The sequence below is a fragment of the Lissotriton helveticus genome, chromosome 1_1 (genome assembly GCF_964261635.1).
Source record: "Lissotriton helveticus chromosome 1_1, aLisHel1.1, whole genome shotgun sequence".
In the NCBI taxonomy this organism is placed as follows: Eukaryota; Metazoa; Chordata; class Amphibia; order Caudata; family Salamandridae; genus Lissotriton; species Lissotriton helveticus.
Window position 1 is genome coordinate 1,414,769,376 of NC_136057.1, and position 27,483 is coordinate 1,414,796,858.

The 27,483-nt window shown below is 45.0% G+C and overlaps 1 protein-coding gene across 1 annotated transcript; it reads left to right on the forward strand.

Moving 5' to 3' along the window:
* Window positions 1-699: 699 nt before the first annotated feature.
* Window positions 700-25,966, forward strand: TMED1 (transmembrane p24 trafficking protein 1). Its single transcript, XM_078685077.1, has 4 exons — window positions 700-920; window positions 3,280-3,377; window positions 21,893-22,076; window positions 24,868-25,966. The coding sequence occupies exons 1-4, from the start codon at window positions 732-734 to the stop codon at window positions 25,084-25,086; spliced, it is 690 nt and encodes a 229-aa protein (XP_078541203.1). The 5' UTR covers window positions 700-731; the 3' UTR covers window positions 25,087-25,966.
* Window positions 25,967-27,483: the final 1,517 nt, after the last annotated feature.

Consider the following 27,483-nt stretch of genomic DNA (forward strand, 5'->3'; position numbering starts at 1 on the left):
CACCAAGGGGCAGATTTACAAGCCCCTTGCGCCACTTTTGCATAATTTTTCCCATGTTAAAAATGACGCAAAAGTGGTGCAAGGGGCTTGTAAATCTGCCCCCAAGTTTGCAATACCTAGCACAGCAGCCACACTGCTCTACAACATACCTTAAAAACATTGCCAAAGCCAATATCTCTGACTAAACGCTTAAATGGTCCCAAAGGAAGACCTCTTGGCTATGCCAATGCTTGTTACTAGGCTTTTTCGAAGACTCCACGATAATTGTTGGGAGTTTTCGGGCCCTTTGGGCTTAATCCAATTGGTCCAGGTCAGCATGCCAAGCCCCGCCCACGTCTGCATTGTGCCCATAAAACGACCTGCAGCTGACACCAAATATAACTTGGCCCGCCCCCTAAATGTGCTTCAATTGGCTGTCAGTCACAATGACACACCCGCAACTCTTTTGACGTGTGGGAGTTCTGTGATTAGCGTCCACAAACTGTTAGCCATTTTCTATTGGTTTTATGACCATTTATGCAGACAGCAATGCGGCTTGCAGTAGTTCTAAGATGGCGGCTGCTTCTTCCGTTCAAAAATGGTGCCTATACTTACGTCAAGCGTGACGCCATCTTGGATCGGAGTCGTGTTCTGTTTCTTCCTACGGGCGGCATCGTTTGATGCTGGCACGAAAGTGTGCCGTGCGTGTTACGTCACTTCAAGATGGAAAGTAGCGTTTCTTAAAACGACCGATGTCCTGTCAGTGCCAACTGGAAATGGCTGCTCTCAGGTGGCTCTCTTGGTTTAGTCTACTTTCCGCGGCGATAGCCGCTTTCACGCAGCCTCAGGACACCGAGTTCACCTTTCTCCTGCCGGCGGGCCGGCAGGAGTGTTTTTACCAGACGGCTGGGGCAAATGCCACCATGGAAGTGGAATATCAGGTGAGGGATACGAGTGGTAGTGTATTACTGCAGTGGGCGCTTGGCAGTATGCTGAAATTAAGTAAACATTTTGGCAAAGTGTGGCACCTGTTGCCCTTTGTACACGGACGTGACAAAGTGCGCTACTGCCAAGCCCCCCCTTGTCATGTATAAAATATTGAGGTAGTTCCAAGTTTTGAATGCTTTGGTGAAACTGAATCCTATGTTGCAATGTTCTGTTGGCCAGAGCACCTGGAATGTCACACATTGCATTGGACTGCTTGGCAAGTGCAATACCTTTCATTGAATTATATGCTTGTTTTATTTCCCTCAGCAGTTTGGTTATATGTGTTTATATAATGGGTTATTGCCATCAGCATGTGCCTATGTGTTTATGCGACTTGCTGTTTATAGTTCTGGGGTCCTCGTTGTTCCAGAAGCACACATAGTTGTTGGTTGTATTTCCATGGTTTATGTATAAAGACGTTCTTTGCTTAAAAAGGACTCCATAAGAGTCTGCAAGTAGTGCTATGTAATAAGAAGCATTGGCTAAGCCAATAGGTCTTGGATTTGGCACCTATTGGCTTTGCCATTGCCTTTTGGAGATGCTATACAGTGTTGGGGAAAATGCTGTGTAGGTTCGTCAAAACAGTAAAAAAATGCAGATATCCGACAGCTGATGGTGGATGTGCCATCTCCTGATGCATATGTGTATGCATTCATTACAACACACGAGTACCAGTGGGCTGACTCGGACCTCATTTGCTTTGTCTTCTGTCTGTCTTTCTTTTTTTTAATCAATCCAAGATGGCGGAAGCCACTTCATTCAGTAAATAAAAAGTTCTGCACGAGCACTAAATAAGGCAAAAGGGTGGATGGGGACAAAGGGTGAGGAAGGAAAAGCAGTGTATAAGTAACACTGGGATGCAGGGTGTGGAGTAGCACAAGCAAGAGCAACATAGGCAGGTGGGAGGAAACCAAACTGAAAGAGCAAACAGCTGCAACCCATGAGTGCTGGGAAGAAGAAAATGAGAGCAGCACACGCCTGAGAGCTCAAAAAGGGGGATGGGCACTTGTGGGAAGCACAGGAGGCAGAGAGTTGGAAAATATATGCACTCTCAACAGAGTGCTGTACGAAATCTACAGTTTCTGCCTGGTCATTCTGGATTTTTTTGCTGGCCTGTATATTTTTGCGCGCTTTACAACTCTGTGCACTTTACATTTCCTAACCAGCAGGAAAGTGCCTGTGTTCCCCCTTTAAACTGTTGAATTGGCACATTCCTTATTGGCATATTGAACTTGCCTTTAAGTCCCTAGTAGATGGTACAAAATGTATTCATGGACTGAAATTTAAATTCCTGTACTGGACAGCAGCAACTATTGTGCCATGCGCCACAGTACCAGTGCAAACATGGCTTCTGGCCAACCGTTGTAGCCTGACCGGAGCAATGTAAAACATGCAGTTCGATCTCTCAAAATAAACCTTTTTGGCATGTCAAAACTTACTTTTTAATTAATAGTTCATCTCTATGTAGGCCCTGTGGCTTACAAGGCAGGATGCATGGTATTTAAAAGTAGGACCTGTATAATTACTTTTCTTGGGGGTTACTCTGGGAGAAACCAAACCTTGTTTTCTCATTTCATCATGGGTTCCTGGCTTTGACATGGTCTTTTTTTTTTTTTTTTTTTTTCTCCATGATTGGGCTTACCTGGTTCTTTGACAATAGGTGCCTGTGCTACTGCATTGTTGCTTGTGACCCTTTTAGATGTATTCTTTTGTAAGTTCTTGTCTCTGGAAAGTTCTGGTCTCCAAGGACAAAGTGTTCCATTAAAATATGCAGCAAAGCAAACCTGGTACTGCTATCTGAAGGAAGCCTGGAGTCTGAATACATGCTGGCCCCACACATAGATTGCACATGGAACGATTAGATCTTGTTAACATAGGGCACGAAAGAAGGAATGTTGGTGTGATGTCTTTGGGTGGGAAGTGAAAGATTCTAGCCTGAGGTCAAGTGGCAAAATGGGATATTAAACCGGTTTTGAATACCAGGAATGTTCAGTAGTGGCACATAGTGAGAACGAAACATTTCTGTCCTGTAGCACAACTAACTCTACTGCTTGCTATTTTGTGCAATCTGCTTACCAACAAAAAATACAATGGTTATCCCTCATGTCGAGCATTCCTGTGCCAATTCACACCAGTATTCTGAATTAATTCGTGGTTGCGCTTTAGATCATAGGTATATCATCTAATTGTCCATCTACTGAGTGTGCCTGACTTTTTCTTGTTTGTAGGTGTTTGCTTGTGCTGTGTAAAGGCATATTCTATTTGTTTACTCAGTGACTTAATCCCAAACTCACATGTCTTCTTATCATGTAGGTCATTGGTGGTGCTGGCCTGGATGTCGACTTTATCCTCATGAGCCCTTCTGGAGCTATGCTTGTGGCAGAGTACAGACGATCAGATGGAGTGCACACGTGAGTCTGGGGACGGGTGCAGTGAGATATAGTCTAATCCTGAAACCCTGTCAATTCTCACAGCAGAAATAAACTGAACTGACTAGAATTAATTTCCCTCTCCACCTAATATACAAATTTTGTTGGCCACTATGACTGAGATTATTAAAACTGCATTTGTTTAAATTATGCTCTTGTTTTATCCCGTACCCGGTCACATGAAATAATAAAGCACGTTTAACAATGGCTACTGTAGGAAACTTTTTTTGTTGCAGCCCCACACACTTTGTGCCTAGTATTTGATGCAGCTTTGACTGTAGTGTCCTGGGTTCCTGCTAACCAGGTCCCCGGTACTAGTGTTCTGTCCCTAAAAAGGTTCAATTGTTTTCCACCAGTTGGCAAAAGCTTTAGTACCCTCTGTAAGTCAATAGTAAATGGTAACCCTAAGGTACTAAAGCACAAATTGTGCCACCCTAAGAGACCCCCCCCCACCAAGCACATGCAAGCCTGCCATTGCAGGCTGTGTGTCTTGGTGCAGACAAAAGTGAAATCGCAACGTCACACATCCTTTTGTGCCATGCTCCCTACCACTGCATGCAACATTTGTAAATTATCCCTACAGCAGGCCTAACAGCTCTAAGGCAGGGTGTTGAATATTACATGCGAGTGCATACCTGCATGAGCAGATATGCCCTAGTGCTGGTCCGTGTTGTTACTGCCCTTACAAGTGACCAGGTAAGCTGTCTTAAGACATGTGTTGGGCGCTGGTGAAAACGAGTTCCCCCAGCTACATGGTGGCTTCAGGGGAAAGCCCACTCTGATGCCAGTGTTGGATTTACTAATACATGTACCCAGAGGGCACATTAGAGGTGCCCCCTGAAGGCCTACCAGCCTCTGGTGACCTTGCTGGCTGGTTTCTGCCAGCTTGCCACCAAGACACTGTTCTGACCTCCTAGGGTGAGAGCCTCTGCTCTCAGTACACCCAGTACAATAGCCTGTCCTGGAAGTGGGTGTAACACCCCCTCAGACAGGATGACCTGCAGATTAGCCTTCCTTGAGTGGCAAGCCTCAAAGGGCTTCCGCCTTTGAAATGCAAATCTGGCTCTCCCTCACAGGAGAGGAATTTGACCCCTTTGTCCAGGGCCCCCATGGTACCTGTAAAGGCGGGAAAATTAGATAGTGAAGTAGGCGTGCCATCTCCAGGCTAGTACCACTCCTAAGATAGGCTACTGTGAGGTGGACACTATTTTTCAAGAGTAGCCAGATGGCATACTGTATACCAATTAGCATTACACATGTATGAAAAGACTAACCTAGCCATGTTCTGCTTGCAGGGAAGATGGTGTGACGATAATCCGACCACTCCCCATGGTGTTCAGTTGGCGAACAAGCAGTCTCGTTCCCCAAAACTGTGCACCCAAGGAATGGGGGAGTGGGTAAAATAAAACAGAATAGAAGCCCTCCTCTCTCATTTTGTCCTGCCCTTGCTGTCTCTTCAGGGCACTGTCTGAGGTAAACAGTCTGCTAATTGTCACCTCCTCGCATGTAAAACCTGCAGTGACCAAAATAGAGAAAAACACATTACCTAGGCGTTCCCCTCTGGTCATTCACTCCATATATACATTCCCTCTAGTTATAGGGTTCACTCGTATGCACGATTTAAGGCATGATATTAGCACTCTTTACTCATGAAGGAGTAAATTTCTTGGCACTCCAATAACGTAAATAAATCAAATAACCATGATCTGTCTCGCAACAAACACAATGTCAATAGTTCATTTGTTAGGGACTGTTTCTCGTGGTAGCAAACCCTTAAAGTCAAACTACATATCGTACAAGGATTGGGTGCAGCGCTCTATGGGGCTGAACTCTGGGGAGTAGGCACTATTGACCAGCTTTTAAAATCTGAAAATACATTTTTAAAGGACCTATTGTCCCTTCCCCATAGCACCCCTATGCTTCCATTGTTGCTGGATATGGGTTGTCGCTCGATAGGTGAGGCCAAATTGCGCCCGCTCTTATTGTGGGCTCGCTTATGGAGAACCCCCGAACTTGCAAGTTATGCAGAAGGGTTAATGGAAATATTGTCAACACCCGGGTGGTCAACAATTGGGTGGCTTACCAACGTTAAAACACTGCTTGACAATTTGGGTCTTGGAGATGCTTGGGGATCTAGGAGCGCTCCCCCTAAACAAGTTCTTAAATCCATGTATTGGCAGTGGGTAGCTAATAAACTAAACTCAAACCCCAAGCTCAGCAGGACCTCCACTGAGTTCCTAAGGATTAAGGATGTCTCCATATGTGAACCCTACTTGGACCTGATCTCCAAATCCCTTGACTGAGTGTTGTATATTAAATTCAGGGTGGGCTTACTTCCCCTGAGAGAATTGACCGCCCGCTGGAATATTCCTGCACAAACTTCTCCTTTTTGTATATTCTGTATCCTTAGAGTGGAGTCAGTGGCCCACTTCTTATTTGAGTGCCCGGCCTACAAATCCCCAAGGTCCCTGTTGCTAAAACCCGTATGCAGGGAGCTGGGTACCAGACACCACATTGCCGCATTGTGAATTTTGAGGTCGGCCAAGCCTTGTGCAGCGCTCCGATATATGGCGTCACACCCACGTAGCTGCGCTGACCTGGCAGCAACTCAAAGAGAAGAGCTTGTTGTCGATTCCAGTGGTCCAGGAAGAGACTGTCTATGTAGGATACACAGGAGCTCACCAAAGGTGCTTCAAGAGGTAGCTTGGAAAAGAGTGAGCAGCAACATAATCCAGGTCAGAGAGCATGATCGGGTTTAAATCCGCCAGGTCAAGGAAAGATTAGCAAGCGCTGATGCTTGCTTCTCGCACTTAAAGACTAGGGAGCGTATGACGCCTCCTGTGGTTAACATCTTAGCCCGCCCCCCCACCCCCCCCAGCATCGCAAGTCCTGATCCCACTTGCTGGTTCACTCAGACTGGCCTTCCAGGCAGAGCCTGCAGCCTCTTTTCACAGTGACCAATCTCCATAGATACCTAGTGGACTCCCAACTCTGTTTTGCGCCTTGCACCCAGCCGCCCTCGTGCTGCTGATGGTGTACTGCTTGTGCTGCTTTGGATCTTGCCCACCAGTCACCGTAACTCCTGGAGATCAGTCATGTAAGTCGCTGTACTATACCTGTTTGCAGAACTTGTTGTTCCTTCTATAGGATAACATTGAACTCCGAAATTGCAGTGTCCACTTTTTAAAGGGATTTTTTTTATATTTAAAAACTTACTTACCAGAACGATTTTTCTTGCATGCCTAATCCTACATAAAGGTACTTGTTATTTTGATAAAATGGTGTGGAGCTCCTTGTTGAGTTGTGTGTCATTTATTGATCATTGTATGTATTTCTAGATGTCTTGCCCTCCTCTATTAAGCCTAAGGCTGCTCCTGTGTTAATTGTTTGTTTGACGTAGCAGTTTTTTTATTAACATAACTGGATCTCCCTTTAGAATTTCAGAGAAAGTAGGTTGTGGTTCTTGCATGAAGTTATTACTGGCATGTCACAGGCTCATCACCTTAACTGGCAGTTTATGTGACTTTTTTTTCTCTTGTGTGTGTAAAGCATTAGTATTTGTATGTAAAGTATTGTTGAGTGGAAGCTGCAAGGTAAGGAGGGTGGTGATGTGTTTTGGAAAAGAGTGTATGAGAGGGAATGAACAAGAGTTAAGTGTTTGTTACATTTGATTGCTAAAAGAGTTAATGTGTGGTGCAGTGGAGTGTAAGGGTTGTGTGTGTTTTTTTGTAAAAAAAAAAAAAAGGAGGGAGTTGGTGGGTGAAAAGATGGAATGTTGAGTGTAGGTTTGTTTGACAGAAAGGGGTATATTAGGAGTAATTAGAGTAGGGAGTGTGTGTACCTGGATGGGATATAGTGTTTTTTGTGTTTGAGTGAAGGTACAAATGTGTGGTAGTTGGGGTATTTTGTAGTGGGTGTTGAGACCTTGAAATGTGTGTAGGGTTTGTTTGTAGTAAGAGTAGAGTATATTCACTGTGAATGTGCTAATATGGTTGTGGATTGGTTCAGTTGGTGCTGGTGAATGGGAAAATGGGCAGCATTTCTGGCTCTAGCCCCGACCAGTCCCAAAAAGGCAACTGCCCTTGTCCTCTCTGCCCGGGCTGAGACATCCTGAGCCCTAAGCCTAAATAGCCCTAGTGATCAGGTGACCCCCTTCGGCCAATGAGAACCCTAGCCCTAACTCATCACACCCCAAGTCCAACAGGAGACCAAGCCCTTACAACCAATCACAGCCCTAGTCCTAACTGCAATCTGAAATGAAACCCGAAGCTCTAGGTCCTATAGAAACCTGAGCCCCAGGACCCATTCAAAAAAACCATACACATATCCGCCAGTCAGAACACTAACCCCAAGCCCTACGTCCAATAGAATCGCCAACCCAGGGGCCAATCAGAACTGTGGACCTATCAGAGCACTAACCCTAATCCAAATAGGAACACGAGTTACAGGGTCCAATCAGAGCACAGATGTAACGTCCAATAGAAAACTTCTATAAGAAGCATGTGACCTCAAGCACAGGCTGATGGGCAGGGAGAGCTGCCCCTGAAGTCAGAATCACCTGGGATACAGACCGGCTCAATCCACACTTTTCAGGTCCTGTTTTAGCTAGCAGGTAAGGCCCAAATATAACACCAGTAAAAATAGTACTTTTCGGGCACTTAATCGAGCCAAAAATGAGTGCTACATGCACTTTCCAAACACAGTTTAAACCATACAGCAGATTAAGCAGTCTCTTAAACCCACTCTGCTTAGCCTCTGAGGGTGTAGTTTGCCCTTTTAATTAAAACATTTTTTTTTTTTTTACTTATGAAGACACCAAAGGGGGTGGGTTGTGGGAGGAGACCGGGGAGTTGCCCCTGCTGGCCTAAGCACAATGCAGGGAAAACTAGGAGAGAAATTAAACGGTCACAGGTAGAACAAGCATTTGCAATGCAACAGGTCTCGCATTTTCGAGAGTTTAAGCTATTGGCATTGTAAATGACAATGCCTTTTATGTGTGTTTTTAAAAGCAACACACATCTAAAATACACTGTTATTTATAATGCCAATAGCTCAAACTCTACTACTTTAAAGGTGGCTGCGCCCGTTTCTTTAGACGCAGCTCGCCATATTCAGGTTGCAGTGAGCAGCGTCTAAAGAAAGGGGCATGGCCAACATTAAAGTGAAAGCACGGTATGGGGTGCTTTCACCCAAAAAGTTAAAAGAAAGAAAGGTTCTGTAGGGCGGCAGCTAAACTGAATGCAGACTGCGCTGTAAATTAAATAAATATACGCATCCGCTATAGTTAAAGCGTACCACGCTCTAAATTAAATAAATAAATAGATGCAGCCGCTATGGTTAAACCGGACTGTGCTAATAAATAAATACGCGGCAAGCGCGACCGCTATAGTTAAAGCGGACCGAGCTGTAAATTAAATAAATATATTACTGTTAAATATAAAAGCGGGCGGCGTGCTTGTTTGTAGGAAAGCACGTCGCGGGTGGAATAGTGTTAGATCTTTACATAAAATAGTGCTCACCGCTTCGATAAACCATACTGTGTAACAACACAAGTAAAAAGTTGAGTTCTCATGGGAGGTTACAAATACAGACAAGGTGGTACCAAGGAGGGACTACTAAGCCTATTTATCAATTAAAATCAACAATTTCGAAAGGACAGCAACAGGAGCCAGTTGAAAAGATGGGTGGGAAATGGGCGGAGCTTGTATTCCATACCTGAATACCGCATGCCTCACAGAGCAACGGACGCGCTGCCCAGGCTCGACTTAAAAATAAAGTAATGGTCTTGTGTGTTAAGAGTGTAGGGTGGCTACGGGTTTCACACTTTTACATACTCTAGGAGAAACTGACAGCCTGGCTCTAAAGTGGGGATAGAATTAATTATCTCTTTCTAAAAATAATTTTGCAGCCTCTTGTCTTGTGACGCCCCAGGAAAAGTTCTGGGTGTGATTGGTGACTAGAGCAGATCTGCTTCTCTCTACAGCTTTAGGCTTTATCCTTCTCTAATTTCCGAACATCCGTCAAAACCTATGAAGTCTTCCTGTAGATTTAAAGGTGCTCCATGTGTCAGACCTCATTTGGGTGCCTCTGGGCAGATGGGTCACTGAGCTTCCACGGTGGTGTTTACGTTGTTTGTCTCTGATGCCCTTGGTCCATCCTACAATGGCTCAGCAATCTGTGCCAAGTACAACGCCCTCTGCATTTGACATCGGGCAGTTATTGTGGGCGTGCAGGAGCTCGGAACTCCACAATCAGCTTATATAATAACTTAAAAGGTAAGCCCTGGGCTGGATGGTTAAGTAAAATAAATTGCATTTAATCACACAGCCCACTCAATGCTCCACTTTTCAATATAATCTACCAATTTCGCTGCTGTGTTTTCTCATTCTCCATTCTGTGCTAAACCCACCCCAGATGACTATATAATGGTTGATCCTGGCTAGTAGTGAAGCTAAAGGCGTAAACTAGGCATAGGTGCGGGCTATAATGTCTCCCACAACTCGCATGCGCACTCAGTCCACAGTGTTCCAGCTTCTCACCGGGGGTCTTCTGGGTATACAGCAGTTCATGGTGCTCTCTCTAGAGCATGGGTACTCACAAACTTTCTGTCGGGGGCTAAAATTACAGTGTGGTTTGTGGCCGAGGGCCGCTGCCGTAGGGGCGGGGTCAGTGGGTTGGGGGGCGGGGCTAGAGTTAAAAAAAAACCTTTTTTAGAACATTATGCAATGCTGTATTTCAAAAGCAGATGTAACTACAAAGAGCACATTTTGACAATACATTTTTTTAGCAGACAATAGCAATCTAAAGAAGCATTGCCTAGCTTCATACACACTTTGACCCCAAATCCATCAGACTCTCTCTGTAAGTCAGACTCTCTCTGTAAGTCAGTCTCGCTCTCTGTCAGACAGTCGCTCTCTGTCAGACAGTCGCTCTCTGTCAGACAGTCGCTCTCTGTCAGACAGTCGCTCTCTGTCAGACAGTCGCTCTCTGTCAGACAGTCGCTCTCTGTCAGACAGTCGCTCTCTGTCAGACAGTCGCTCTCTGTCAGACAGTCGCTCTCTGTCAGACAGTCGCTCTCTGTCAGACAGTCGCTCTCTGTCAGACAGTCGCTCTCTGTCAGACAGTCGCTCTCTGTCAGACAGTCGCTCTCTGTCAGACAGTCGCTCTCTGTCAGACAGTCGCTCTCTGTCAGACAGTCGCTCTCTGTCAGACAGTCGCTCTCTGTCAGACAGTCGCTCTCTGTCAGACAGTCGCTCTCTGTCAGACAGTCGCTCTCTGTCAGACAGTCGCTCTCTGTCAGACAGTCACTCTCTGTCAGACAGTCACTCTCTGTCACAGTCACTCTCTGTCACAGTCACTCTCTGTCACAGTCACTCTCTGTCACAGTCACTCTCTGTCACAGTCACTCTCTGTCAGACAGTCACTCTCTGTCAGACAGTCACTCTCTGTCAGACAGTCACTCTCTGTCAGACAGTCACTCTCTGTCAGACAGTCACTCTCTGTCAGACAGTCACTCTCTGTCAGACAGTCACTCTCTGTCAGACAGTCACTCTCTGTCAGACAGTCACTCTCTGTCAGACAGTCACTCTCTGTCAGACAGTCACTCTCTGTCAGACAGTCACTCTCTGTCAGACAGTCACTCTCTGTCAGACAGTCACTCTCTGTGTCAGTCTCTCTCTGTCAGTCTCTCTCTGTGTCAGTCTCTCTCTGTGTCAGTCTCTCTCTGTGTCAGTCTCTCTCTGTGTCAGTCTCTCTCTGTGTCAGTCTCTCTCTGTGTCAGTCTCTCTCTGTGTCAGTCTCTCTCTGTGTCAGTCTCTCTCTGTGTCAGTCTCTCTCTGTGTCAGTCTCTCTCTCTCTCTCTGTCAGTCTCTCTCTCTCTCTCTCTGTCAGTCTCTCTCTCTCTCTCTCTTTCAGTCTCTCTCTCTCTCTCTCTCTTTCAGTCTCTCTCTCTCTCTCTCTTTCAGTCAGTCTCTCTCTCTCTCTTTCAGTCAGTCTCTCTCTCTCTCTCTTTCAGTCAGTCTCTCTCTCTCTTTCAGTCAGTCTCTCTCTCTCTCTTTCAGTCAGTCTCTCTCTCTTTCAGTCAGTCAGTCTCTCTCTCTCTCTCTCTTTCAGTCAGTCTCTCTCTCTCTCTCTCTTTCAGTCAGTCTCTCTCTCTCTCTTTCAGTCAGTCTCTCTCTCTCTCTCTTTCAGTCAGTCAGTCTCTCTCTCTCACTCAGTCTCTCTCTCTCTCTTTCAGTCTCTCTCTCTCTTTCAGTCTCTCTCTCTCTCTCTCTCTCTTTCAGTCAGTCAGTTTCTCTCTCTCTCTCTTTCAGTCAGTCTCTCTCTCTCTTTCAGTCAGTCTCTCTCTCTCTTTCAGTCAGTCTCTCTCTCTTTCAGTCAGTCTCTCTCTCTCTCTCTTTCAGTCAGTCTCTCTCTCTCTCTCTGTCAGTCTCTCTCTCTCTCTCTCTTTCAGTCAGTCTCTCTCTCTCTCTTTCAGTCAGTCTCTCTCTCTCTCTTTCAGTCAGTCTCTCTCTCTCTTTCAGTCAGTCTCTCTCTCTCTCTTTCAGTCAGTCTCTCTCTCTTTCAGTCAGTCAGTCTCTCTCTCTCTCTCTTTCAGTCAGTCTCTCTCTCTCTCTCTCTCTCTTTCAGTCAGTCTCTCTCTCTCTCTCTCTCTTTCAGTCAGTCTCTCTCTCTCTCTCGTTCTTTCAGTCAGTCTCTCTCTCTCTCTCTCTTTCAGTCAGTCTCTCTCTCTCTCTCTTTCAGTCAGTCTCTCTCTCTCTCTTTCAGTCAGTCAGTCTCTCTCTCTGTCAGTCTCTCTCTCTCTCTTTCAGTCTCTCTCTCTCTCTCTCTCACTTTCAGTCAGTCAGTTTCTCTCTCTCTCTCTTTCAGTCTCTCTCTCTCTTTCAGTCTCTCTCTCTCTCTCAGTCTCTCTCTCTCTCTCAGTCTCTCTCTCTCTCTTTCAGTCAGTCTCTCTCTCTTTCAGTCAGTCTCTCTCTCTCTCTCTTTCAGTCAGTCTCTCTCTCTTTCAGTCAGTCTCTCTCTCTCTCTCTTTCAGTCAGTCTCTCTCTCTCTCTTTCAGTCAGTCTCTCTCTCTCTCTTTCAGTCAGTCTCTCTCTCTCTCTTTCAGTCAGTCTCTCTCTCTCTCTCTCTTTCAGTCAGTCTCTCTCTCTCTCTCTCTTTCAGTCAGTCTCTCTCTCTCTCTTTCAGTCAGTCTCTCTCTCTCTTTCAGTCAGTCTCTCTCCCTTAGTCAGTCAGTCTCTCTCTCTCTCTTTCAGTCAGTCTCTCTCTCTCTCTTTCAGTCAGTCTCTCTCTCTCTCTTTCAGTCAGTCTCTCTCTCTCTCTCTCTCTTTCAGTCAGTCAGTCTCTCTCTCTCTCTTTCAGTCAGTCAGTCTCTCTCTTTCTTTCAGTCTCTCTCCCTTAGTCAGTCAGTCTCTCTCTCTCTCTGTCAGTCTCTCTCTCTCTCTCTTTCAGTCTCTCTCTCTCTCTCTCTTTCAGTCAGTCTCTCTCTCTCTCTTTCAGTCAGTCTCTCTCTCTCTCTCTCTTTCAGTCAGTCTCTCTCTCTCTCTCTCTTTCAGTCAGTCTCTCTCTCTCTCTCTCTTTCAGTCAGTCAGTCTCTCTCTCTCTCTTTCAGTCAGTCAGTCTCTCTCTTTCTTTCAGTCTCTCTCTCTCCCTTAGTCAGTCAGTCTCTCTCTCTCTCTGTCAGTCTCTCTCTCTCTCTCTTTCAGTCAGTCTCTCTCTCTTTCTTTCAGTCTCTCTCTCTCTCTTTCTTTCAGTCTCTCTCTCTCTCTTTCTTTCAGTCTCTCTCTCTCTCTTTCAGTCAGTCTCTCTCTCTTTCAGTCAGTCTCTCTCCCTTAGTCAGTCAGTCTCTCTCTCTCTCTTTCAGTCAGTCTCTCTCTCTCTCTCTCTTTCAGTCAGTCTCTCTCTCTCTCTCTTTCAGTCAGTCTCTCTCTCTCTCTCTTTCAGTCAGTCAGTCTCTCTCTCTCTCTTTCAGTCAGTCAGTCTCTCTCTTTCTTTCAGTCTCTCTCTCTCCCTTAGTCAGTCAGTCTCTCTCTCTCTCTGTCAGTCTCTCTCTCTCTCTCTTTCAGTCAGTCTCTCTCTCTTTCTTTCAGTCTCTCTCTCTCTCTTTCTTTCAGTCTCTCTCTCTCTCTTTCTTTCAGTCTCTCTCTCTCTCTTTCAGTCAGTCTCTCTCTCTCTCTCTCTTTCAGTCAGTCTCTCTCTCTCTCTTTCAGTCAGTCTCTCTCTCTCTCTCTTTCAGTCAGTCTCTCTCTCTCTCTCTTTCAGTCTCTCTCTCTCTCTCTCTCTTTCAGTCAGTCAGTCTCTCTCTCTCTCTCTTTCAGTCAGTCAGTCAGTCTCTCTCTCTCTCTTTCAGTCAGTCAGTCTCTCTCTCTGTCAGTCTCTCTCTCTCTCTTTCAGTCAGTCTCTCTCTCTCTCTTTCAGTCAGTCTCTCTCTCTCTCTTTCAGTCTCTCTCTCTCTCTCTCTTTCAGTCAGTCAGTCAGTTTCTCTCTCTCTCTTTCAGTCAGTTTCTCTCTCTCTTTCAGTCAGTTTCTCTCTCTCTTTCAGTCAGTCTCTCTCTCTCTTTCAGTCTCTCTCTCTCTCTTTCAGTCTCTCTCTCTCTCTCTCTCTTTCAGTCAGTCAGTCTCTCTCTCTCTCTGTCAGTCTCTCTCTCTCTCTCTTTCAGTCAGTCTCTCTCTCTTTCAGTCAGTCTCTCTCTCTCTCTCTCTCTTTCAGTCAGTCTCTCTCTCTCTCTCCTTCAGTCAGTCTCTCTCTGTCAGTCTCTCTCTCTCTCTCTCTCTCTTTCTGTCAGTCTCTCTCTCTCTCAGTCAGTCTCTCTCTCTCTGTCAGTCTCTCTCTCTCTCTGTCAGTCTCTCTCTCTCTCTGTCGGTCAGTCTCTCTCTCTCTCTTTCGGTCAGTCTCTCTCTCTTTCAGTCAGTCTCTCTCTCTCTCTCTTTCAGTCAGTCTCTCTCTCTCTCTTTCAGTCAGTCTCTCTCTCTCTCTTTCAGTCAGTCTCTCTCTCTCTCTCTTTCAGTCAGTCTCTCTCTCTCTCTTTCAGTCAGTCTCTCTCTCTCACTCTTTCAGTCAGTCTCTCTCTCTCTCTTTCAGTCAGTCTCTCTCTCTCTTTCAGTCAGTCTCTCTCCTTTAGTCAGTCAGTCTCTCTCTCTCTCTTTCAGTCAGTCTCTCTCTCTCTCAGTCAGTCTCTCTCTCTCTCTCTTTCAGTCAGTCTCTCTCTCTCTCTCTCTCTCTTTCAGTCAGTCTCTCTCTCTCTCTCTCTCTTTCAGTCAGTCTCTCTCTCTCTCTTTCAGTCAGTCAGTCTCTCTCTCTCTCTTTCAGTCAGTCAGTCTCTCTCTCTTTCTTTCAGTCTCTCTCTCTCCCTTAGTCAGTCAGTCTCTCTCTCTCTCTGTCAGTCTCTCTCTCTCTCTCTTTCAGTCAGTCTCTCTCTCTTTCAGTCAGTCTCTCTCTCTCTCTCTCTCTTTCAGTCAGTCTCTCTCTCTCTCTCCTTCAGTCAGTCTCTCTCTGTCAGTCTCTCTCTCTCTCTCTCTCTCTTTCTGTCAGTCTCTCTCTCTCTCCCTCTGTCAATCAATGAGTCTGTCTCCTGCTGTCAGTCAGTCTCTCTCTGTCAGTCAGTCTTGCTCTCTTTGAATAGCAGTATTTCTCTACTATGAGCAGACACGCAACAAAACCTAAACATAGATTTTTAGATCGAACTCCGGCGATGTATACACATAACTGACACGGATCGCCTGGGTACAGGGCTTTAAGTGGGATGGAAAACCTGCGAATCCGAAAATAATGTGCCAAAAAGCTGATAAGGGAGGAGCTATGGTAATACTAAATACATCGTTTTATGAAAGTACAGTCAAAGAACATCTAGAGGATTTGAATCTATATATGGAAATTCAAGCCAATCCTACAACAGAAATGACAAAGATACTACAAGACATTTTAAACAGAGGAGTGAATAACGGTACCATTAGTGAAAAAGTAAGAAAGTACCTAACACAAGAAAGTCCCAGGAGTCCATATATGTACATGGTACCTAAAATACACAAAGACTTGAACAAACCACCCTGTCGTCCAATAGTTTCCACAAAAATGACCATTCATGAAGCAGTAGGAAAGTACATAGACAAACATCTGCAGCCACTTATATCTAAAAGTTTGTCTTATATCAAAGACACTACAGACTTCTTGATAAAATTGCTACAAGTGAAAATCAATGAGGAAAGTATAATGGCAACAGTTGATGTAAAATCGTTATACACTTCGATACCTCACCGACAAGGCTTAGAAGCTATAGAAAATGCATTACTTCAGAGCACATACCCTCACGACCTACAAGTGTTTTTAATGGAACTAATGCAATTCACACTGTACAATAGCTACTTTTCCTACAAGGACCAATGGTTTAGTCAGTTGAATGGAACATCGATGTGGAAATTGTGCCGCACCGGCGTATGCCAATGTGTTCATGACGTCATTTGAAGAGCAAAATATTTACCATGATGATGAATGGGCAAGAAACCTCCTAATGTTTGTGAGGTTCATCGACGACATCTTCTTAATATGGAAAGGAACAGAAGAATCATTAAAACTAAAGTTAGAAGCCCTGGATACCAAAAACGACAGAATCAGATTCACGTGGACCATGAGTAAGGAAACAATACAATTCTTGGACGTAGAAATCTCTAAAATGGGCACAACTTTCATCACCAACATATATCGAAAGCCGACTGATAGAAACAACCTATTACAATACCAGAGTCATCATCCTCAATCATTGAAAACGCATTTATCATACTCACAGTTTCTTAGAGTGAAAAGAGTGGTCTCAGAAGAAAACACATGCCAACGACAATTGAACATCATGGCAGCTAGATTTGAAGCGCGTGGTTACCCACAAAACATCATTAGAGAATCACGAAAAAGAACTGAAAGCAAAACCAGATCGGAGTTGCTAACAGCAACATTCAAAACTAAAGAGCAAAGAATCACATGCGTCAGCAAGTATTCCAATGTAAGTACAAGTTTTAAAAACATCATTCGAAAAAATTGGCAAATGGTCCAAGCAGGACCGGATTTCAATGGCATATTTCAACAGGAACCTTTGTTTGCGTTCACGAGAGGGAAAAACATAGGAGACCTCCTAAAGACTCCCCAAGAGCAACCTAAAAAGAACATATATAAAGGCACAATACCATGCTTAAACTGTGCCAATTGCCACAATATAATGAAGGGTGCAAGCATCACCCACCTGATGAAAGGACATAAAATTCCGTTGCATCTTAATGCAACATGTGACACTACCAACATAGTATATCTGTTGAAATGCCCATGTGGACAGGGATATGTGGGCCACACAGAACGGAAATTTAAAACTCGCTTGAATGAACACAAAAGTAACATAAGAACAGGCCAATTGAAATCCACAGTGGCTGCACATTTCATGGACAAGAAGCATAACATCAGCCAATTAAAGGCCTGTGTGCTAGAAATAGTACCAAAAAAAGATGGACCGTTAAATAAGAAAATTCTTTTACAGAGAGAAAATTACTTGATTTACCATTTGTGTAGTCTCAAGCCCCATGGGCTCAATGAACGAATGGAGTTTACTTGTTACCTATAACAGACTACTGCTCTTGTAACTATTTATCTGGTACCTGCCATTATACATCAATGTACAGAAAAGATCGTATAATTGCTTTGAAATTTATTATGTGTCAAGCGTAGGACTCGCGATAATGGCCTCCATTAGTAATTCCGCTGTAGTAGAGTATATCCCCTTCAGTTGATAAAGTTAGAATTGAGTGATTATTAAAAAAAACTCTGCACCTCTTAACAGGTGCGCATGCGCCAGAATCGCGTTTGAATTTACAGCGCAGCAAGACGTAGAGACTCTGCTTGCCACGGAAACGAACCTCGTTTGAACTAAGGTGAGATACGAGGTTAGGGAATGCCCTTTACCGATAGATAGAACGGGGAATGTAACGTTTAAAAGCCTAGATGGGCGGCAGTAAGCGTAGAATGATACATGAGCCTATGTTTAGAACACTGTTGAGCATGTTACGAGTGATTCACACGATAAGACGCGTTGAAACGAAAACAGCTCAGACCGCGCTATATAATGTGTCAACTTGAGGGCAACAAAGTATATGATGAATGAATATGTTATCTTGAATTTAAGAGGGTAATGAAATCGTTTGATTACAATTTTTTTTTCCATATGTTTAATTTACAGGCGTGTTTCCTGATGAAGGTGCCTAAAGCACCGAAATGCATTGAAATAATTGACATGTACGCCGTATACGAAATGATTTGAATCTAAAGTGAAAACATTGGTGCAAATAATGATGAAAGAATTAAAAATCACCAATCAAATCACAGCATGAATGACATTGTTTATTATTGCTGGGACTCAGCGTTTAAAGCTTGTTCCTAGGGTGACACTCCTGTGAGTGAACAGGGGTGCAACCAGTAGAGGTTCTCTAAAAGGGCCATGACCGATAAAATTAAGGGCATGGCTTAAAAGCATGTAAACAAAAATCTGTGCTTAGCATCGTGTGCCACCCTACTGGTATTTTGCTGTTTGTCATGATATATCAGATACAACCAGTAACATTATACCTGCAACAAGTCAGGACTATTGGCTTTGCCAATGGTTGTTAGTTGCATAAGATAAATAAGCAACAACTATGCTTTGTTGTATATAAATTATAATATTGAAAATGCTTCAGCTCTGAAAAGATGACAGTGAAAGAACTAAAACTAGTATATTTGAAATTACATCAAAATCTTTGTGCAATGATGCTACGGAGATAAGATTTATTTTTTTTGTTCACCCTGAGGGCCAAAATGGAAACCCCGATAGCTGGTTGCATAGGATAAATAAGCAACAACTATGACTTTGTTGTACATAATATATAACATTGAAAATGCTTCAGTTCTGAAATGATGAAACTGCGAACAAACTTAACCACATGCGCGCTAGCGGTTTTCCCGCTGCGCGCTGCGATTAAAAAAAAAAAAACCCGCGTTACATGACGAGCTCAGCTCGTCATCCGCGTAGCGCAGGTTACGCTCATGACGAGCTCAGCTCGTCATGAGCGCCGAAGGGGTTAAACAAGCCTATTTGGAATTACATCAAAGGTTGTGCTGCTGTTGAGTCGAGATTTATCTAAGGGCGAAAATGGAGACCCAAGTGGTTGTTAGTTGCATAAGACAAATATGCAAAATCTATGGCTTTGTTGTATGTAATATTTGCTTCAGGTCTGAAATGATGAGACTAAGAATGAAAACAGTCGATTGGAACTGACAAAGGCTTTCTGAGCAGTAGTGCTGCTGCAGAGTTGATATATATATTTTTTTCACCCTGAAGGCAAAAATGGAGCCCCAATAGCTATCCGTCTCAGCACCTGCTTTGAAGCACCTGGCCCACTAAAACCCCTGCCTGTTATCTCGGGGAGAACAAACTCTCATAAAAAGTAAATTTCAGCTGATGATTAACTCTCAATTGGTCACAGAAAGCGGCAACAGCGCCATCTACTGTCACGTTCACCTAAATTAATATGTAAAACCTAACCACTCGCAATAAATCGAAGAGAAATACATACATATCTCTGCCCAAGATTTTAAGCCCCCTCGAAAACCACAAAGGATATCTTTACCTTTTGTGCATGAACAAGGAGGTCTAGCAACAGAAAACCACAAAATATGAGGCCAGCAATAACAATGATGGCATTGGCTTAACGTACTGCTTTCAGAGGCGAGGGTGCTGCAATTAGTGCCAGGTGTCAGTGAATCTCGGCTCTGTTTCAGCTGGGCACACCCTGCTTCTACCGGCGCTGGGGTGAGCATGTGAGACACTATTTGTCTGCGCATGCCCCTTTCCTGGCAATTGTGGCCCCCGAGGAATTAAAACAGCAGTAATGGTGCCGAGTCCCTGACTGCTGTTGTTTTCAATGGGGGCTGCAAGGGATGGTCTGGCGGGCCGCAACTGGCTCGCGGGCCATACTATGAGTACCGCCGCTCTAGACCGTATCCGGCAGGGTGTTTTCACTCAAATCCGAAGGCTCTGAAGTACATTGAAGTTGTTTTTGCACAAACTCCTACAAAACGACAAACCCGCCCGGAAGCAGCATGTGCAGACCAGGGTGCGAAAGTGTCGGGCGCATATATCGCTACGAGACCTTACTAACAGCAACACTGCACCATTGCCCTGTAACGTGTGCATTACAACCTTTTTCAAAAGGAAAACGCTAGAAACAATTAACAGGAGCCCGCTCACCCGCAAAAATAGTTCCATGAATGTGATGGCGCCATCCTTTGGATTCTAGAAACTGAACGAGACAGCTGAGCAGGTGTAGGCGCCTGCTGCTGAAATCTGGTGCGTTCACATTAAACTGGTTATAACCAAGACCTGGGTAACTTAACCTTTCAGTTATTCGGGTCAGTAAAATATTATCTGTGAGTTTGGTTCATAATAAGAAATTATACTTAAAACTCTTGGAAGCTGCTAGACGGGGAAAACAAACATATAGAAAGGCAAATGGTGATTAACGCAGAACAGCATTTCCGGTGGGAGCGCAAACCTCGCCCAGACCCCTTCCAACAACGAAACACTGCACACATCTCAGGGGACTGAGGGAGAGGAAAGGGGCAGCGACGCAGCAGCTTTTAGAAACTTCAACTTGATGAAGCAGCTAAACACCAGAATGCAACGCGATGTGGGGGGTGATTTATCACCAGCCGCAATCTGCCAGGGAACCTTCCCCTCTCCAATAAATACATTTATTTTGGGCTGTTCTGCTAATCTAATCTCGTATTGCGAGGGCTCCGTGAAAATCTTAGACCCCAAACATGCAATTCGCTTTTTTCACCTTGTTTCCGTTATTTTTGTCTTTGTTTACAGCAGGTGTTTTTTTTTCTCACTCGGCAGCGGAGGCAAGCGTTTTTTTTTCCCTTCTTTCCCGATCGAGTGAGAGGAAAGGGTTAAGGAGCCGCTTCTATGCGAGCAGCTCTGGTTTGTCACAGAATCGGGCCAGGAAACTGCTTCGCCTGCCTGCTCAGATAATCGCAATCTGCCTTTCCCAGTCACTTCCAGCGTTGGGAAGTGGACGGAGCGCTCTCGGAACTTGGCGTGCGAGCCATCACTCGGGCGACTTCACACTCCTTCCCGACAGGAGGTGGCGACCCATCGCTGGTCCGGGTCGCAGACTGTAACAAGCTTTCTCCGTGGAGCCGACCGGGGAGGGGGGGTGGTAGTTAAAGCGCGCGATGCACGCATGCATATCTCCTGTCCTGCGTGCACATAGACAGGGAGGGAGAGAGAGGGAGCAAGCTGAGCCCTACGCACGTGAACATCTCCTGTTCACGCGCGCGTCCACATTTCCAGTCCGTCTTTTGTGCGTGGCCATCTCGTCTCGCATGAGAGGCAACTCCGTAACAATAGTTCTCGCTGGCGGCAGCGCTGCGTTCGCCAGGCTCGACCTAAAAACCAGCAGTTTTAAAAATACAGATTGAACCGAAACAAAGAGTTCAATTTAAGCAGTCACTGATTAAAAAAATCAAAAAAAACAACAGTTTTAAAGTATCAAGAATACACAGTACAAGACTATGTTCTTACCACTGTTTCTGTTTGCTCACTGGGCTATTTAGGGCACAGAGAGGCTGGAGCTACAAGATGGAGGGGGTTGTCTTGGGGTTCCCTACATAGCCAGTGTTGCACTCTCAAAATGGGTCCTGTGTCCAAAGCTACCTGGTTTGGAATACTTCTTGCTGAGTTGGGGATTCTTCCCTGTTCATTTGTGAATTTTATTTAGCAGTCTCACACCAATTTGTCTCTTTCATCAACTGTGGTCTTGGTCAGTTAATCAACCTGCAACATACTTCTCACTTTTGTCCTTTGCTGTCACATGATGCAAGTGATTTAGTTGAGAAACAAATTCAAGTCCCTAACTTTGTTGTGCATGTTGGTTCCTTGGTATTTAGTTCCTAACCTGCATGGCTATATTTGAAGAGAAAAAAAGTCTACCTAGCCAGTAGATCTGGTGGTGAGTCTTGTGAAATTTTACAATCAGTTTAGTGTTAGCAGGTTCATAGGATTTGAACTATTATGATCTTTGTATTGTATCCCCTGTGTAGGACCATTTAGACTGGTAAAGCTGCACTGTTCGTATCAAGTGTTTAGGGTAGGCAGGAAGGGGTGCTTAATGAGGTATGTTGTTGCATGACTGTGTGTGTTTCTTGAGCCGCAGTCATATACTAACATTAGATTGTCTGAAGAAGGTAACCAATGTCTTTGTGATGACCCACGTATGTGTCTATATAGAATGCTATACGGTGGTCAGCTAAACTTGGCTTGCCAATAAAGGACTGAATGAAGTGATCACCAAATAAACCAGCTTGGAGTTGCATGTCACATTTATCTCTGAGTGTATCTCATGCTTGATGTTAAAGGTTTGCATCAGCGTTAGTTGTCCTTCCCACTTGTAACACTGGAATCCCTTTTCCTGCTTTCTTCTAGCGTAGACGTGACGGAAGAGGGAGACTACATGATGTGCTTTGATAACTCCTTCAGCACCATCTCTGAGAAGCTTGTGTTCTTCGAACTGATTTTTGACACCCAACAGGGGGATGATGAGGCAGAGAACTGGGCTGAAATGGTGGAGCCAGATGAACTGCTGGACATCAAGATTGACGACATTAAGGTACAAATGCAAAGCGTTTACCCAGAAAGTAAAAAAAAAAAAGACTGCTACATTTGTACTGGCTTTCTGATACATAGGAATAACTGCTGTGTCTGCCCTAGAGGGGGGATCCCGCCACTGCACATAAGAGCAAGCAATAGAGTTGGGTGTTAGGACAGAAAATGTTCCATTCTCACTCTGAGTTTTTGCTAGTACCCGCAGAGGGGCCTTGTTGCATGAGAATTTGACCAATGCCTTGGCAGTGTTGCAATTTTTTGTTTTGAAGTGCAATGTAGGACTTGATTAACTGGTTCCACTAACTCTTTTATTGCAATGGTTACCCTGTTTAGCTGAGAACCACTTCCAATTTGTGCCAGCCTGGCACCACAGTGTGGCAAGGCTAGGGATGATCCCTTTAGAGCGACTCCCCTCCTGGTAGCTTGCGGCCCTTCTATTATTAAAACCTATGGGCCTGCACCCTTCACAGTTCTTTAGATATCTGCAGCTACGTCACGTCCTCTACTTACACGTACCTCAGGGCACATCCCTCCCGGAGTATAGTCCCCCTGAGGTGCAGATAAGTGGAGAAGTGTGGCTCAATGGTTAGAGCGGCAGACCCTGATGCAGAGGTCTGGCCCGGGACCAGGGTTCAATTCCTGCCTTGACTGTTCTCGGCGGATCTTGGGCTCATAATTCCTTGGAACTGATTTCTCGCCTCGGTGCCTACTCTAAGCATGGGTCCCACGCTGCAATCTGGGCAATAGCTTGCTTAGTCTCCACAACTGCCCCCTACAGCGCTAGGGATGCCTGGTTGCACCCTGGGGATGCCCAGGAGTGGACATTTCACGGGGAAAAACCAGGAAGGGTTCCCTAGCGGTATGAGTACAGCGCCAGGACACTCAGGAGTATCAGTGCGCTTTACAAGTACGGCTACATTTACATAATGACAGGTAACCTAGGAAAGGGGGGTGCCTCTCGTATCTACCGCTCCAAAACCAGTAACACTCCAAACACACTGGACCGGCTACGAAACTTGTAGGACCTCTTGAAGAGGAATACTGGAGAGACACTTTAATGGCACCCAAGACAGTCGCCACCTCCGTCTGGTCCAACTATATTATTTACATGCTACCTACTTAACACCCAAGCACCTCTTTAGTGCAGGTATGAAGTCAAATGCATCTTGTGCGTGCTGCGACCACAACCAAGCAGACTTCTTTCACATGGTATGGGCCTGCCCCGTCATTGCACGCTATTGGGACTCCATAGGAAAAGAAGTTGCAGAGGTCCTGGGCTGGGAGGTCCTGCACAACCCCTTAAATATACTCTTGGGAATTACGGATGGACTAGATGGCTCCCGAGCTGACAAATCATTTCTTACTACTGCCACAATGGTGGCCAAGCGAGACATTGCGGCTAGTTGGATTAATCTGGTATCCCCTGGCATAACAAAATGGCGCAGAGGTGTGGACTGGTGCGCAGCACAAGAGAAACCGTTGTTCGAGGCTAAAGGGTTTCCAGCTAAATACAGTAAGGTTTGGGGCAAATGGCTGGGGAAGATAGAATAAACATATTTACTTCTGAAACTGTGTGCACTGTGTGGGATCTCTAGGACCATGTACTGCAAACCCATCTCCCCCATATATGTAAACGGGAAATGTCAGACGAATGCTGTGGTATACTGTATTTGACTACTGCTTGTATTTTTTTGTTTAAAAACCAATAAAATTGTTTATCCAAACAAAAAAAACCTATGGGCCTAATTTACAATGAATTGGCGTAGGGCAGCGCCACAGGTCGTTTTTTATGCGCTGCCCTACGCCAATTTGAAAGGGCAGGAATGCACTATATTTTCAAGATGCGGTGCACTCCTGTGGGCGCACAGTTTGATGCCTAGCACCAACGCAGACACCCTTGCACCGTGGTGAGATGGTGTCTGTTGTTGGCAGGATTGTTTTTGTGCAGGAAGGGACACCTGCCTGCACACACAAAAACAATCCATGGAGGTTGTTTTCCTCTTTCTTTGTGTGCTGCTGAAGCACACATAGAACGAGGAAAAAACAAGGCGAAATAAAGATTTGTCCTCGTTACAATGAGACCCCCCACCACTAATTCCCAGGTTTACAAATCCTTCTAAATCAGGAAATGTGTCAAATCCCATGGGTATTGCATGGGAAAGCAGACCGCAACACCCATGGAATGCCTCCTTACGTAGTGTAAGGCAATGCAGCGGCTTGTCCTGTGTTATCGAACACCATATCTACGAGGCCGGGAAAATCCCTGCAAAATGGCTTTGCATGACCTCGTAGATAAGGGTCTCTACTCTGTGCTGCAGGAGAGTCATAAAAAGTGACACCCCAGCGGCGCATAGGGCTTGTAAATAAGCCTCAGTATTCGCATTTGAAATTGGTTATCAATTGGCCTCTCAGATCAGTGAAGCAGCACCTGAGGGGAGGTAGCTGACAATATGTGGTATAGGGACTGCACAATGCATTCAGTTTCATGCCCTTTCTGCGTGGTTGTAGAAGTTTGAGCCATTCCTGCACTGCAACTTCCAGTTCCTGGTAAGAAGAACCGAAAAAGCAAAGGGGGAATAATGTGGTTTCTTAAAAGGGTGCTTGGGTTAAATGCACTGCTACACTGGCAGAGTGAACTTACTCTATTTTACAGCTGGAGTATAGTGGTTAAGTTAAAGGAACAGGTTAAGGATACTGCTATATCTATTTTCTGTCTGCTAATGCTCACTCTCGGTAATTCTACAGCAGGTAGATTAATTTCTGATTTCCATGGGCGACCATTTTCCCCCCCATAGGATGCCATTGAAACCATGAAGAGCCGCCTGGAGAAGAGCATGCAGATGCAGACTGTGCTGCGGGCGTTTGAGGCCCGTGATCGCAACCTGCAGGACAGCAACCTGGACAGAGTCAACTTCTGGTCAGCTGTTAACCTGTTTGTGCTAGTAATGGTGGCTGTGGTGCAAGTCTACATGCTGAAGAGCCTATTCAATGACAAGAGGAAAATCCGGACGTAGCTTTGGAGCCATGTTGGAGGGTGGGCTTGGGCCATCTGAATCCAGGGTGTGGTAATAAGAACAATAACGGTGAGTTGGGAAGGTGGATGGGTTAGTTGCTTTTGGTACACACAAACTGTGAAAGGAAAAACAAAACTTCAGAAGCTGAAGTCCTTCGTCCTCTTTCATACACTGCTTCAGTTTCTGATATTTCCAGTGGCAAAGATTTTGGATGGGTGCCTGAAGGCTGGTGCCGTGCTGCTCAGGCACAGTCTTAATACATTTCCTTACAAGACTTTGCCGATGGAATTCGCCTTGGGCTCAGGAGGCCAAGAAAGATCATCCACAAACACGATATGCATTGGTCACCTTGGTATTTCAAGCGGAAACAAACATGCAGGAATTCTGACAATGTGAACATTGGTGTTTACAAACGTTTACTAAATGGGGATGAGGAAAGGCACCTTTTAATTGTGTTTATTTAAGTGTTGAGGTTTTTATTTGAAGACCCCCCCCCCCCCCCCTTTAACTTAAGAATTTGTGATGCAGCAAATGCCGGGGGGCTTCCCTTTTAGTTCTGTAGTCTGTTCCTCCTGGATACACTCTTGCAGTCGCCAGTCCAGCGTTGGCATCCATCTTGGGCAACAGAAATCTTTCTTCTGTCTCGTAACCATTGTTGTTGTATTCTTCTGTTAGTGTGTGCAGGTAACGTGATCTGTGGCATTGATAGACACCTGCATCTTTAGTTTTAAAAATTGTCCAGGATGAAATAGTTGACTAGTTTAGATTTTAGGTAAAATAATTGAAGGTAGATGACTTTTTGCAGCTTTGAAGGAGAGAAGGGGCGGGGGGTTGACTTCTGATTATGTGGCCTTTAAAAAAAAATAAAAAATTAAATAGTCTAGCGGCCTCATGTATAACAATCTTAGTTAAAAAAATACGGACAAATATACATAGATAGTGGGACTTTAGGTCATTCCTCTTCACTCATTGGCCTGTACAACTGTCATTTAGAGTAGTGGAGTAGTGTGGCTCACTGGTTAGAGGCGGCAGGCCTGAGAGCAGAAGTCAGCCTGGGACCAGGGTTCAATTCCCGACGCGGCAGGGTCGTGGACCTTGGTCAGCGGACTCGATAATTCTCGCTTCGTTGCTTACTCTAATCAGGGGTTCCACTCGGCAACTCTGGGCATTAGCTTGCCTAATCTCCACAACGGCCCCACCAATTCCGGGGATGCCTGGCTCCACCTTGGGGACTCCCAGCAAGGGACCATCCCACAGGGAAAGCCAGGACGGGTTCCCCAGAGTTATACAGCGCCGGGACGCCCCGTTGCTGGGGCAGCTGTGTGCTTTACAAGTATACTACATTTACATTTTTCCCATGACTGCATGCATCTCTGGCTCTGCCCACTTCTGACATTGACTGTCTTGCCCTGGGAGTGAGAGCATTTAGCCTGATCACACCTGCACATGGCCCCAAAAAGAAGTGCACTTCAGTGCCTGGGCTGATTGGCTAATATTTTACTTTTACAATGCTTTCCATTTTTTTAAAAACGTTTTTAGTCATCCCGTGTATACATGTTTAGGGAACAGTAATTCACTACCAAATTTCCTTTGTGCCAATCAGAATATTTTCTTGTGATATGGCTTTAAAGTAAAAGGGGTTTCTGTTCGAGGTACACATGCCTGCAAGAAATCCGCCATAGTGTGCTATTGTAGGAGAAGGGTATTTATATTTAAAATTATTGCAAACATATGCCACCAAATTTAGGTGCAGTTGGCAAAGTGCGTTTTCATTTCTTACAATAAAATATATATATATATATATATATATATATAGCCGACACCAGCTTGTGAAGGCCACATCCGTTAGCTTTGCTTGTATTATACCGCAGAAAGGTCAGTGTGCTGTTCTTTTCCTGGTGACTATCCCAAGGTGCCGGTCACCTGTATGGTGTAAACCCCAAGAGACCCCCATCCCTTGTTTTATCCTGATTTGTTGCTTCTATACCAGCACGGTTGTATTCCCGTTAGAGACATTTTGGGAAGACAGATTTTCATAGAATACTGTTAGTATAAACTGAGCAGAGTCACAATCAATAGCAGCTGCACCTCTATTTTGCAGGTGCACAGAGATGTGAAAAGGAATCTGCCCCCCCTCCACGCTGTTACTCTCTAAGACACTTTTTATTACTTCGCTCAGGTGTTTGAGTTTTTCTTTTCCTGCCCGTTACACCTTAGATATGCATATCACTGACTGTCGCAAGAAGGACCAGTTTATACTGTGCAAACTTGCATTGACCTGTCAGTACCTTTTAAAAGTCTCAGCTCTGGGACTGGTAGCAGCATAACTGTCACAAATCTAATGAGTGGATCGACTGGAGCTTTAAAAGGATCTCTCCCGCTAGGGATCTGGGTGGT

Coding starts and splice junctions, on each gene's coding strand:
- TMED1 (XM_078685077.1), top strand. CDS start 732: ATGTCCTGTCAGTGCCAACTGGAAATGGCTGCTCTCAGGTGGCTCTCT. Junction 3,378..21,892: donor CGATCAGATGGAGTGCACAC/GTGAGTCTGGGG, acceptor GCTTTCTTCTAG/CGTAGACGTGACGGAAGAGG. Junction 22,077..24,867: donor TCAAGATTGACGACATTAAG/GTACAAATGCAA, acceptor TCCCCCCCATAG/GATGCCATTGAAACCATGAA.